The following is a 13,076-nucleotide window of genomic DNA, read 5'->3' as shown; positions in this document are numbered from 1 at the left end:
CCTCCTTCCCCCCCTCCCTTTCTCTGATGGGTCTTGGTACATCCCCAACTACTGGGAACCACTAAGAATAAAGACAGCAGCTTGGACAATCACAGAGTTTGAGAGGCAACCAGGAGCTTGGGTCAGGCTGATCGATGAGACTCATCTCCTATACAAGACCACTCTGTCAAGACAGGAGAGGTGGCTGTTTTTTCTAATGCACAGAAACCAACACAGAGAGTAAAGGAAAATGAAGAAAAAAGGGAATATGTTCTAAAGAAGAGAACGAGATAAATCTCCAGAAACTGATCTTAAAGAAATCCAGATAAGTGATTTACTCAATAGAGAGTTTAACATAACAGTCATAAAGATGCTCAGCAAGGTCAGGAAAGCATGAACAAAGTGAGAATTTCAATGAAGAGATAGAAAATATTAAAACAGTACCAAAGAGAAATCATAGAGCAGAAGAATATAATACTTGAGGTGAAAAATTCAATAGAGGGGTTCAACAGCAGACTAGAGTAAGTGTGAGAAAGGATCAGTGAGCTTGAAGACAGGGCAGTGGAATTCATCCAAACAGAAGAGTAAAAAGAATGAAAAAGAGTGAAGATAGCTTAAGGAATGCCATCAAGTGGATTACAGAGGTCCCAGAGGGGAAAGAGAGAAAGGGGCATAAAGCTCATTTAAAGAAATAATGCTGAAAAGTTCCCTGGGGAAAGAAATAGACATCTCAATCCAGGAAGTCCAGAGAGTTCTAAAGAAGATAAATCCAAAGACACCCACATCAAAACACATTATAATTAAATTGTCAAAAGTTAAAACAAGGAGACAGTCTGAAAAGCAGCAAGAGAAAAACATGTTACATACAAGGAAACCCTCATAAGATCTATCAGCAGATTTTTCAGCAGAAACTGCGAACCAGAAAGGAGTAGCGCAATATATTCAACCAAGAATATATTACCCAGCAAAGTTGTCCTTTAGAATTGGAGTAGAGGTAAAGAGTTTTCAGGACATGCAAAAGCAGAAGGAGTTAATCACCACCAGACCAGCCTTACAAGAAATGTTAAAGGACTTTCTTTAAGCTGAAATACAAGGGCACTAATTAGTAACAGGAAAACATGAAATTAAAAATTTCACTGGTAAATAGAGAGTAAAATTAAAGATAATCTGTTGTAAAGTTGGTGGGTTAATCACTTATAAATCTAGTATGAAGGTTAAAAGACAAAGATAGTAAAAATATAACTACAATAATTTGTTAATGAATATACAAGATAAAAAGATGTAAATTGCAACATCATAAATGTAAAATGGGGAGAGAATAAAAAATGAAACAAAATGGGGAGAGAATAAAAAATGTGGTTTTAGAATTCATTCAAACTTAAGTTATCAACTTAAAATAGACAGTTATAAGTTGTTTTATGTAAGCCTCATAGTAACCACAAAGCAGAAACCTATAGTAGATACACAGAAAGTAAAGACAAAGGAATCTAAGCATAGCACTACAGAAAATCATGAAATCACACTTGAAGAGAGCAAGAGAAGAAAGGAACCAAAAGGAATTACAGATAGCCAGGGAACAGTGAACAAAATGGCAATAAGTCCATACCTAACAATAGTTACTTTAAAAATAAATGGACTAAAATTCTCCTAATCAAAACACATAGAGTGGTTGAATGGATAAAAAAGCAAGACCCACGTATGTGCTGCTTACAAGAGACTCACTTCAGATATAAAGACATAAACAGACTGAAAGTGAAGGGATGGAAAAATGTACTCCATGCAAATGGAAGCCGAAAGAAAGATGGGTTGGCTTTACTTAGACAAAATAGACTTTAAGACAAAGACTGTAATAAGAGACAAAGGTTATTATAAGATGATGAAGAGGTCACTCCAACAAGAGGATATAACATTTGTAAATATTTGTGCACCCAACATAGGCACACCTAAAAATATAAAGCAAATATTAACAGACCTAAAGAGAAAAACAGACAGTCATACAATAATAGTAGGTGACTTTAATACCCCACTTTTATTAATGGATAGATCATCCAGACAGATAATCAGTAAGGAAACATTGGCCTTAAATGATACATCAGACCATGTGTATACAGAACACTGCATCCAAAAGCAACAGAACACACATTCTTCTCCAAGCACACATGTAACATTCTCCAGGATAGATCATATATTAGGCCACAAAACAAGTCTTAATAAATTTAAAAGGATTGAAATCATATCAAGCATCTTTTCTGACCACAATAGTGCAAAACTAGAAATCAATTAAAAGAAGGAAACTGGAAAATTAACAAATATGTGGACATTAAACAACATGCTGCTCTGATCAACCAGTGGATCAAGGAAGAAATCAGAAAATATCTTGAGACAAATGAAAATGGAAACACATGTACCAAAACTTATGGGATACAGCAAAAGCAATTCCAATAGGGAAGTTCATAGTAATAAACACCTACACTAAGAGACAAGAAAAATCTCAAGTAAACAACCTAACTTTATACCTCAAGTAACTAGAAAAAGAACAAATGAAGCCCAAAGTTAATAGAAGGAAGGAAATAACAAAGATCAGAGCAGAAGTAAATTAAATAAAAAATAGAAAAGATCAAGGAACTAAGCAGATTGTTTGAAATCATACCAAGAATTAATACCAACCCTTCTCAAACTCTTCTAAAGAAGTGAAGAGGAAGAGACACTGCTAAACTCATTTTACGAGAACAGCATTACCCTAATGCCAAAGCCAGACAAGAACACTCCAAGAAAATTGTAGGCCAATGTCCCTGATAAACAGAGATACAAAAATCCTCAACAAAATATTAGCAAACTGAATTCAACAGTATAGTTGACCCTTAATCAACATGGGTTTGAACTGCATGGGTCCACTTATACGTAAATTTTTTTTTTCAATAAATACGTACAGTACTACAGAATCCATGGTTGGTTGAATCTGCAGGTGTAGAACTGTGGCTCTGGAGAGCCAACTGTGGGACTTGAGCATCTGCAGATTTTGGTATCCACAGCCAGTCCTAGAACCAGTTCTCCACAGATACTGAGGGATGACTGTACATTGAAAGGATCAAACACCACGATCAGGGGCTATTTATTCATGGGATACAAGGATGGTTCAACATCTGCAAATTAGTCAGTACGGTAAGTCCCCTATATATGAAAGAGTTCCGTTCCAAGAGCGCATTTGTAAGTCCAATTTGTTCCTAAGTCCAACAAAGTTAGCCTAGGTACCCAACTAACCCAATTGGCTATATAGTACTGTACCATACTAGGTTTATAATACTTTTCACACAATACGTAAAAAACAAACACAAAAAATAAAACATTTTTAATCTTACGATAGAGTAAGATTACAGTACAGTAGCACAGTACAACAGCTGGCATACAGGGGCTGGCATTGAGTGAACAGGCAAGAAGAGTTACTGCCTGGAGGAGGGAGAGGAGGTGGGAGATGGTAGAGCTGAAGGATCATCAGCAACAGGAGACGGAGGGCAAACTGCAGGTTCACTCATGCCTGATGTTGATGGAGCACATGTTTGCATCTTTGAAAGTTCGCAACTTGAAGGTTTGTATGTAGGGGACTTACTGTATAATACACCATATTAACAAAATTAAGAGTAAAACCTGTGATCATCTCAATAGATGCAGAAAATTTTGACAAAAATTCAACATATTGTCATGATAAAAACTCTCTCAACAAACCGGGTGTAGAAGGACCATACTGCAACATAGTAATAGGCCATATATGACAAGCCTGCATCTAAAGCTGAAACCTTCAGGGGCAACACAAGGATGTCCACTCTTACCAGTTTTATTCAACAGAATACTAGAAGTCCAAGCCAGAGCAATTAGGCAAGAAAGATATAAAAAGCATCCAGATTGGAAAGGAAGAAGTAAAATTGCCTCTATTTGCTGATGACAATGAAATTATATATAGAAAACCCTAAAGGCTCCCCCAAAAAACTGTTAGAACTAATAAATGAATTCAGTAAATTTGCAGGATACACAATTAATATGCAAAAATCAGTTGTGTTTCTATACACTAACAAAAAACTATTGGAAAGAGAAATTAAGAAAACAATCCCATTTATAGTAGCATCAAAAAGAATAAAACAGTTAGGAATAAATTTACTAAGGAGGTGAAACATGTACACTTGATCTTAGCCAAAAGGCCGAGAAGAGATAAGGAGGTGAAACATCTGTACACCAAAAACTATAAAACATTGATGAAAGAAATCAAAGATGATGCAAATAAATGGAAAGATATTCTGTGCTCGTGGATTGAAAGAATATTGTTACAACGTCCATGCTACCCAAAGTGACCTGCAGAGTCAGAATGATCCCTATCAAAATTCCAGTGGCATTTTTCACAGAAACAGATAAAACAATCCTAAAATTTATATGGAACCACAAAAGACCTCAAATATTTAAAGTAGACTCGAGAAAGAAAAACAAAGCTGGAGATATCACACCTCCTGATTTCAAGCTATATTACAAAGAAATAGTAATCAAAACGGTGTACTGTTGGCATGAAAACAGACACATAGATCAATGGAACAGAATTGAGAGCCCAGATATAAACCCATGTGTATACGGTCAACAAAGGAGCCAAGAATATACTATGGGGAAAGGATAGTCTCTTTAGTAAATGATGCTGGGAAAACTGAATATCCACTTGCAAAAGAATGAAACTGGACCCCTGTTGTACACCATACACAAAAATCAACTCAAAATGAATTAAGGACTTGAATGTAAGACCTGAATTATAAAACTCCTTGGTCTTGGCATTGATTTTTTGGACTTGATACCAGAAGCAAAGACAACAAAAACAAAAATAAATAAATGGACTACATCAAAACTAAAAAAGCTTTTGCAAAGGGAACTATCAACAAAATGAAAAGGCAACCTATGGAACGGGAGTAAATATTTGCAAACCACATGTCCAATAAAGGGTTACTATCCAAACTATACAAGGAACTCATACAACTCAATAGCACAAAAACAAATAACCCAATTTGAAAATGGGCAAAGGATCTGAATAGACATTTTTCCAAAGAAGACATACAGATGGCCAACAGGTTTATGAAAAGGTGCTCAACGTCACTAATCATCAGGAAAATGCAACTTATAACCACAATGAGATATCACCTCATACCTGTTAGCATGTCTTTTTTTAAAAAAGATAGAAATTCTGGTGAGGGTGTGAAGAAAAGGGAACCCTTGTACACTATTGGTGAGAATGTAAGTTGGTGCAGCCACTATAAAAAACAGTATGGAGGTTCCTCAAGTAATTAAAAATGGAACTACCATACCATTCAGCAATCCCACTTCTGGGTATATATCTAAAGGAAATGAAATCACTATCTTGAAGAGATATCTATACTCCCATGTTCATTGCAGCATTATTTATGATAGCCAAGGTGTGAAAACCACTTGTGTGTCTGTCAGGATGAATGGATAAAGAAAATGTGGTATATGTCACATGTTTTATTTATATATATATATATATATATATATATATATATATATATATATATATATACATACACACATATACATATATATATACATATATATAAAAAACATATGACATACAGTGGAATATTATTCAGCCTTAAAGAACAAGGCAGTTCTGTCACTTGCAACATGGGTGAACATGGAGGGTATTATTCTAAGTGAAATAAGCCAGATAAAGGACAATACTGCTTGGTGTCACTTATATGTGGAATCTTAAAAAAAGAAGTCGAACTCATAGAAACACAGAGTAGAATGGTGACTGTCATGGGCCGGGGGCGTGGGAGAAATAGGGAGAGGCAAGTAAAAGGGTACAAACTTTCAGGTATAAGGTGAGTGAGATCTGAGGATCTAATGTATAACATGGTGACTATAGTTGATAATACTGTACTGTATAGTTGAAACTTGCTGAGAGAGTAGAACTTGTGTTCTCTCCCCACAAAATGGTAAATATGCGGGGTGATGGGTGTGTAATTAACTTGGAGGTGGAGATCCTTTCACAGTGTATGTGTATATAAAGAGAGAAGACAGACTAGGTTTTACTTTAGAAGCAGGATTGCAGAATTCAATTCGACAGACTCTCACTGAGCAAACCACTACGCTATTTTTGAGGTTCTGAGCAAACCTCAAAAATTGTGAGGAACAACAAGAGGGGCCAGCAGCTCAGGTCTGTGCCCTGGAGGCTCATGTGTGTGAGGGTTGTGTGGGGCTGGAGGCGCGGTGGGGTTGTCAGGACGCCCAGCTCACTGGCTCCTACTGGGATCAGGGTGGGGGGGGAAGCCAGGTGTGCATGGTGTAGTCACGTGGCTCCTGGGAGTTCCGGGCAGCTTTATGGGCTGCTTTCTTTCTTTTTGAAGTAGGACTTAGGTTTAAAATTTTTAAATCTCAGTTTTGAGATATAATTCACATACCATCTAATTCACCCATTTAAAGTATACAATTCAGTGATTTTTAGTGTATTCACAGAACTGTGCAACCGTCACCACGATCAGTTTTAGAACATTTTCATCACAGCAAGAAAACTCACAACAAGAAATCTCACACCTGTTAGCGGTCACTCCCCCTTCTTTCCCACCACCCACATTGGCCCTGGCAACCACTACTTTCTGTCTCTGTGGATATGCCTGTTCTGAATGTTTTATATAAGTGGAATCATACAATAGGTGGTCTTTTGTGGCTGACTTCTTTCACCTAACATAATGTTAACTTTTTTTTTTTTTAACAAAAATATTAAAGTTCCTGGGGTCCTAGGATCCAAAACAGTCTTCCTAGGCCAGGGCCTTCTGCAGGGCTGTGGGCAAGCCAGTTCTCTTTCAGAAGGTTGTGGGCAGGCAGGCCCAGTGACTGGCTGCTGCCCTCACCCGCCCCCCCAAAATGTGCACACCATTCTACCCTTTGCGGCCCCCGTTCTCCATGACAGTCTCCCCTGATGCCTCCAGCCAGAGGTGATCTCTGTCTCCAACCATTGCAGGCTTCTGTTTGTACCACTCTCAAGGCACGTTCTGCCCTGTGCTATGTGAGAAGACCCATCTCTGTGTGGAACCAAACAATCCTTGTAAACAGTGAAATGTGCTGTAACGCCCACAATGGCTTAGTGAGCTTTCAGTGTTTGCTGAATGAATCATGAAAATTTTTGTTGAATAAGGAATTATGCCATCAGGGCCATTGCTTCTGGCCCTGATGGAATTACTGCTCCCAGCTTTGGCCTCTTACTGTAAACAACTAGACAACCAGGCAGAATAAATAATACAACTCTTTACAGACATCAGACAGCAGTAGGCAGCATGTGATCATGGGGAGAAGGGGGATAAACAGATGAGCCTTATGAGCACATTGCTTTCTGCTTGGAGGCGCTCTCGGGTAACAGCGCAGGGTGCAGCAACGCAGGCAGAGTACAGCAGTCTGAACTGAAGAGACAGGTCAGGTTTGGGGAAGCAGAGGAGACTAGGATTTGCGGGGCAGGAACACCAGAGAGGAGGCAGCCATGGCAAGAGCTACATAAATCCACATGGGGTTCCTGGCAGTCCTCTGTTGAACACTAACCTGCACATGTACAGGATGAAACTCTGTGAGGCCAGGCAGAAAACAAGTTCAGGGAGCTGTGAGCTTAAAATAATCAGCACCTGGAGACCTTTGGGTTCTGACGAGCCACAGTGGGGAGACCTTGGTGAACACCGCAGCGTTGAGTGAGGAGCCCAGAAGGGCCATGCCTTAGCAGTATGGCTAAACCCGCCTTTCAGTAAAGACCCACCCCAGCCAGGGTAAAGAGATGAGCCTCAAAAGCATCGTCTTTTGTGCGTAACTTAAGAGCCTACAAGAGAAAAAGAAGAACACAAAACACTTTAAAAGAAGACAACAAAATCTAGACACTCAACGACATAACGCTGGAAAAGTTTTATTGGCATCCAATAAAAAATTATTAGATATGTTCCACATTTTAAAATACTGAAAAGTTTTGACAACGAAATGCAACATGTAATCCTGGATTGGATTCTTGACCAGAAAAGGACATCAGTGGGAAAATAGGCAAAATTTCAATATAGTCTATAGATTAGAATAGAGTATCGCATCAGTCTTGATCTCCTGATTTTTATGATGGTACTGTGGTCAAATAGATGAATGCTTTTGCTTTTAGGAAATATACATTGAAGTATTTAGAGGAAAAGGAGCATTATGTCTGTAAATTACTCTCAAACACTTCAGATAATTATATACATATAAATATATACACAAATATATCAATTTATATAGACACACACACAAGATTCCTAGATAGCTGATGCCCAGTCTAGGTTAAGAATAGCTAAGACTTGATATTTCAGAGGAAGTGTAATTTAATTTGTCTTCACCATGTGTTTTGTTTTTAGAGTTTAAATATTGAAGGCCTCCCATCAAAGGGCCCTATACCGCCCTGGCTGGTAAGTGAAAGTTATTTAATTTCAGGCCCATATTTTCTGGGCTATAATTGAATAGCTGTTACAAACCATTCCAAATGAAGTAAATTTTCTTTCCTTTTTAAAGATGTGCTGATTGTGTTTAGATGTAAGAAAGATATTAACCTTCTTTACTCCATTATGTTCAGGTGGATACAAAGTACCTGTCCCCCTTGTTGCTGGCCTATGAAGACAGAATGAAAGAGAAGGACGAGCTCAATGCCAGCCTTCAGGTAGGTGGGCAAAAGTCTCAGAAGAACAAGGTTTGTGAAAAAGAAGACCGATTCAAACTTGGAAGCAACATTTTGAAGATAGGTATAGCCAACATCTAGCAGGTACTCAAGTGTTTGTTAAAAGAAGGAAAGGAGGAAGGGGGGAGTGTAGCAGGGTGGGGACGGGGAGAAGGAAGAGGGAAGGCGGGAGAGAGTGATGGGCGGAGCAGGAGGGGTGGGTTGGGATTGATGGGAGAAGCATGGAGGGACGGGGTGGTGCTGCATTGGAAGCCGTGATTTCCCAGACAGGCAGCCCCACGTGGGCTGGGATCTTGGGGTGCGGAGAAGGCAGCAGTGGGAGGTGCTACTTTCCTGGTCCTGTGCAGCTGCAAACAGCACTGGTAAAAGGGACATTTGGGCAGACAAGGAAGGTAGAAGACCGGGGATGTTTTAGGCAGACTTAGATGCTTCTTAATTCTATGAAGAGCTGACCCCCAGGAAGTCTAATTACTGAGCTATCGGTAATGGTGGGGAAGTGAGGTTTTTCTTTGTTTCTGCCGTGTTCGCTCTTTTCCATGGGAATGGCTCCTGGAGCAGAGTTCATTCTAATTATACAGGAAACCAAGGCTGTGCAGGTGTTATAGATACGTCCCATGCCTTTCCGTGCTGCGAACCTCTATGTTCCTTATTTAAGTGACCAAAGAGATCTCTGGAATTGGAGGGATCCAGGGAGAAAAGAGTTGGTATTTCTGGGATCCCTGATTGGAAGGGTCTGTTAAGAGTCACCCAGCCTGTTCTTGTTCTGCTGTCCCATGTACATGGCCCATGTAATGCAGTTGTGAACCTTTTCTCCTAGACTTTCTGTTGGACACTTAATTTTTTTTTTTTAATTTATTTTATTTATTTATTTTTTGGCTGTGTTGGGTCTTCGTTTCTGTGCGAGGGCTTTCTCTAGTTGCGGCAAGCGGGGGCCACTCTTCATCGCGGTGCGCGGGCCTCTCACTGTCGCGGCCCCTCTTGTTGCGGAGCACAGGCTCCAGACGCGCAGGCTCAGTAGTTGTGGCTCACGGGCCTAGTAGCTCCGCGGCATGTGGGATCTTCCCAGACCAGGGCTCGAACCCGTGTCCCCTGCATTGGCAGGCAGATTCTCAACCACTGTGCCACCAGGGAAGCCCAGGACACTTAACTTTTTAAGAGGGCAAATTAATCTTGTATAATTGGTTAAGTATCAATCCAAATAATAAAAATACTTATTTAGTGTTCCTTCTAAAATAGGGTTTGGGAAACATTTTCTGTAAACATTTACTTAGTATCAATTTTAGGCTTTGGGGGCCATGGAGTCTCTATTTGCAGCTACTCAGCTCTGCTACTGTAGCATGAAAGCGGCTGCAGAGCAGGTGTGAACGAATGGGTGTGGCTATGTTCCAATAAAACTTTATTGACAATACAGGCGGCCGGCCTGTGGGCTGTAGTTTGCCCCACCCATGTTCTGAAAAAGGGCCAGTGGACTGCTAGAAATTAGGGAGTGCGTTTGGGCAGAAAGGTGAGAGAAAGAGAAGTTGCTTGGCATTGTTGCTTTTTATAAGCATAAATGTCTGCTAGCTGGGAGAAGAATATTTAGAAGCATCCCAGAATAAATATTAGCACCTAAGATTCTCACCAAAAGACAGCACACGATACTGAAGCTGGCCAAGGGCTAGCTGAGAAAAGTCATGATGGAGGCCACCCAGCATGAGTGCCACAAACACAGACCGTTAGCAGTCGAAAACAGACCAAGCAACAGTCCTCATGTGGGAGCCAGTGAGTGATGAAGCTGGACTGACTGATGGCTTTAAGTAAGGGAGACTTTCTCGTGATTGTAATGGGGAAAAATTATGAGACTCCAACGCCTGCACTAAGCTCTTCCCCACCAAAATGGGCTTTAGTTAGGAGGAAAAATTCTTATTTTTATCTAAAAAGCTCCAATTTATCCTCCGAAGTCTTTAAACAAAGAAAAAACTATGGCATTTATAGGCATCTCTGCCTTTTTTATTCCCCTTTTTATCTTTTCAAATATTTGGCAGTTATAGAAAAATGTTATCAAGTTAGGAATCGAATATTTAAAACCTGAGGTGCTTTGTCCCTTGTTCTCTGCATGGCAGCTGTCTCTTGTGTTTTCTCGCTAGACCGTGAGCCCCTCGAGGGCAGGCACTTGGTGCTGGTACCAAGTTTAAGGCTGCCGGTACTATGAGACTTTGCTTAAACACTATTAACATTTGATTTTAGCCACAGGGACAGCATTAGAACAAAGAAATACAGAGATGAATATATGTGTGTGTTACAGTTTACATAAATTTTGTTTCAGGAGGAAATGAGGACGTTTAAGATGAGAGTCCAAGAAGTGGTGAAAGAAAATGAAGAATTGCACCAAGAGCTGAATAAGAATAGTGTTGTCACCAGTGAGGAATGGCAAGTGGTGTTGTGTTTCTGGTATTTTGCTAATTAGAAAAAGAAAAGATAATAGGAATAAACTTTATTAAATTGTCAAATATATATGTATTTTAACTAAAACATTTTAATGGAGAGTTTCTAAGAAACTAATAAGGTGTAGTGAAAACTAGTAAATTATTCTAAACTTGTATTTTAAAGACTACTTTAAAAATTCTAAATAGGTTTATATATATATATATATAAATATATATTTGCTGTCTCCATTTTTATCTTCTGAGGTTGTATTTTTCTAGGGCACTTTTCCCGTCCCAAACCTGTTGAGTCACACCCTTTCTTAGACCCCTCTGATGGCTCCCAGGGCTTTAGGACAGGCAGTCCAGGATGAGGCCCTGCACTCCCAGCTCCCACTTGCCCTGCCCCTTCCATTCCCAGACAGCTGAGTGCTGCCTCACTTCCAGCCTGTTGCTGATGCCCTTCCCTCCCACCGGAACACCCCTTTCTGCCCTCCTGTACATCCGTTAGGGCCTTGCTCAAATGGTGCTAGTCAGTAGCTCTCCCTGAAGGCAGAGTGAATTGTTCCTTTGTCTCAGTTTCTGACTTGGCCCTAAACACACGTCCTGTCCTGGTACCTGCCATGCTGTGTCTACCTATGTGTCTTCACACCTGTCTCCCTCTTCTCCTTTGGGAGCATCTCAGGGGCAGGGCCGTGTCCTGTTCATCTAGCACAGCAGCAACAGATGCCTGTTCAGTGCATTTGAGAAAGTAAATGTCTTCAAAAGTCTAAAGGCGATACCCAAGCAGGACCAAGAAAGCAAAAGCTATTCAAGTAGATCTTTTTTGCCTTGGGTAGGTATGTTATAGTTAATATTTTTTAAATGTCTTAACATCCCTGAAAAAAATTAAATATTTTCTATATGTGATATATAGAAATTTAGAATTGAGTCAACAGCATTCTTACTATTAGGTGGGTTCTGCCTGATTTTATGGCCACTGATGTGTCAGCTGGGACTGGTTGGGCAGCTACTGGATCCTGTTGTACTGTGGCTTCCCCAGTTGAACTTTGCTTTTCTTCTGTCAGGGTTCCTAGTGTGTCTCCCCTCAAACCCTCCTTGAATAGTGCCCTAGAAAACAGGTCAGTTGGGCTGCTTCCAGGAGCCCTCTCCCAAACCCTCAGATTCTTTCTCTAACCTTGTGTGTAGCTGTAAGTCAAACCTGTTTACTTCTCATTACGGTAAAAACAAATAAATAAATAAAAGAAAGGAAAGAAAGGCAGACCCCACTTTTGAAATCCGCATGCCCACTATCTTCCCCAGTCCTGTTTATAAGACTTCGAAATTTGCGTCCTGCTCTAGTCTGGTGGCCTGTGGCACAGGGCTGGGGCGCAGAAAGCTGTTAGTTCTGCACAGGGCCTGTTGAGGCCCTGCGACCGGCCTCCCCCTACTCTGAATTCACTGTCCTCCAGCTGGGGCAGGACCGGGGCCTCGCACTCTGTAGGCAGGTCTGCCGCCACCGCGAAGCCCGTCCCAGTCGTGCCCTCACCTGCCCGCCTTGGCTGCTGCTCTCTGTGCCTGCGCGGGCGTGAGGCGCAGTGCATCCCCGTCCGATGCTCGGGCACGCTGACCTCACACGTCAGCAGAGTCTTCCTCCTTCGTTTCAGATAATTTCTCCATGAACTTCTGGGCTGCAACTAAACTCTACGTCTCTTTCCCTAACTGCCTCTGACCAGCTGGGTAACCTCATGCTTAATGGACCTCAGTTTCTTTACCTATAAAATGGGAAGGAGCATTAAACTAAATTTGAGGTTTTGACCTTTTTTTTTTTAGGAATGGGAGATCCCTTTCATTTAAAAAAGAAAGAAAAGGTGGAAGGGAGGGGGGAAGGGAAGGAAAGAAGGAGGAAAGAGGTAGGGAAAGAAGGAAAGAAGGGGGAAGTAAGGAAGGAGGAAGGGAGGGAGGGAGGAAGTCTGATAAGAAAGTCCAGAGTGGAG

At 40.7% G+C, this 13,076-nt stretch overlaps 1 protein-coding gene across 4 annotated transcripts in view; it reads left to right on the top strand.

Moving 5' to 3' along the window:
* CEP89 (centrosomal protein 89) overlaps positions 1–13,076 on the top strand; it is a 76,528-nt gene that overhangs the window by 30,088 nt on the left and 33,364 nt on the right. For all 4 annotated transcript variants that reach the window (XR_011071533.1, XM_068528936.1, XM_068528935.1 and 1 more), the window contains exons 10-12: positions 8,382–8,432; positions 8,597–8,680; positions 11,004–11,107. Coding sequence is in view for 3 of the 4 variants with exons in the window: in XM_068528936.1 (XP_068385037.1) it covers positions 8,382–8,432; positions 8,597–8,680; positions 11,004–11,107 (239 nt within the window). In the remaining variant the exon portion in view is untranslated. The remainder of the gene's footprint in view (positions 1–8,381; positions 8,433–8,596; positions 8,681–11,003; positions 11,108–13,076) is intronic.

The sequence above is a fragment of the Eschrichtius robustus genome, chromosome 19 (genome assembly GCF_028021215.1).
Source record: "Eschrichtius robustus isolate mEscRob2 chromosome 19, mEscRob2.pri, whole genome shotgun sequence".
NCBI lineage: Eukaryota > Metazoa > Chordata > Mammalia > Artiodactyla > Eschrichtiidae > Eschrichtius > Eschrichtius robustus.
Note: the sequence above shows the minus strand (reverse complement) of the source record. Positions and strands in the feature narration are given on the sequence as shown.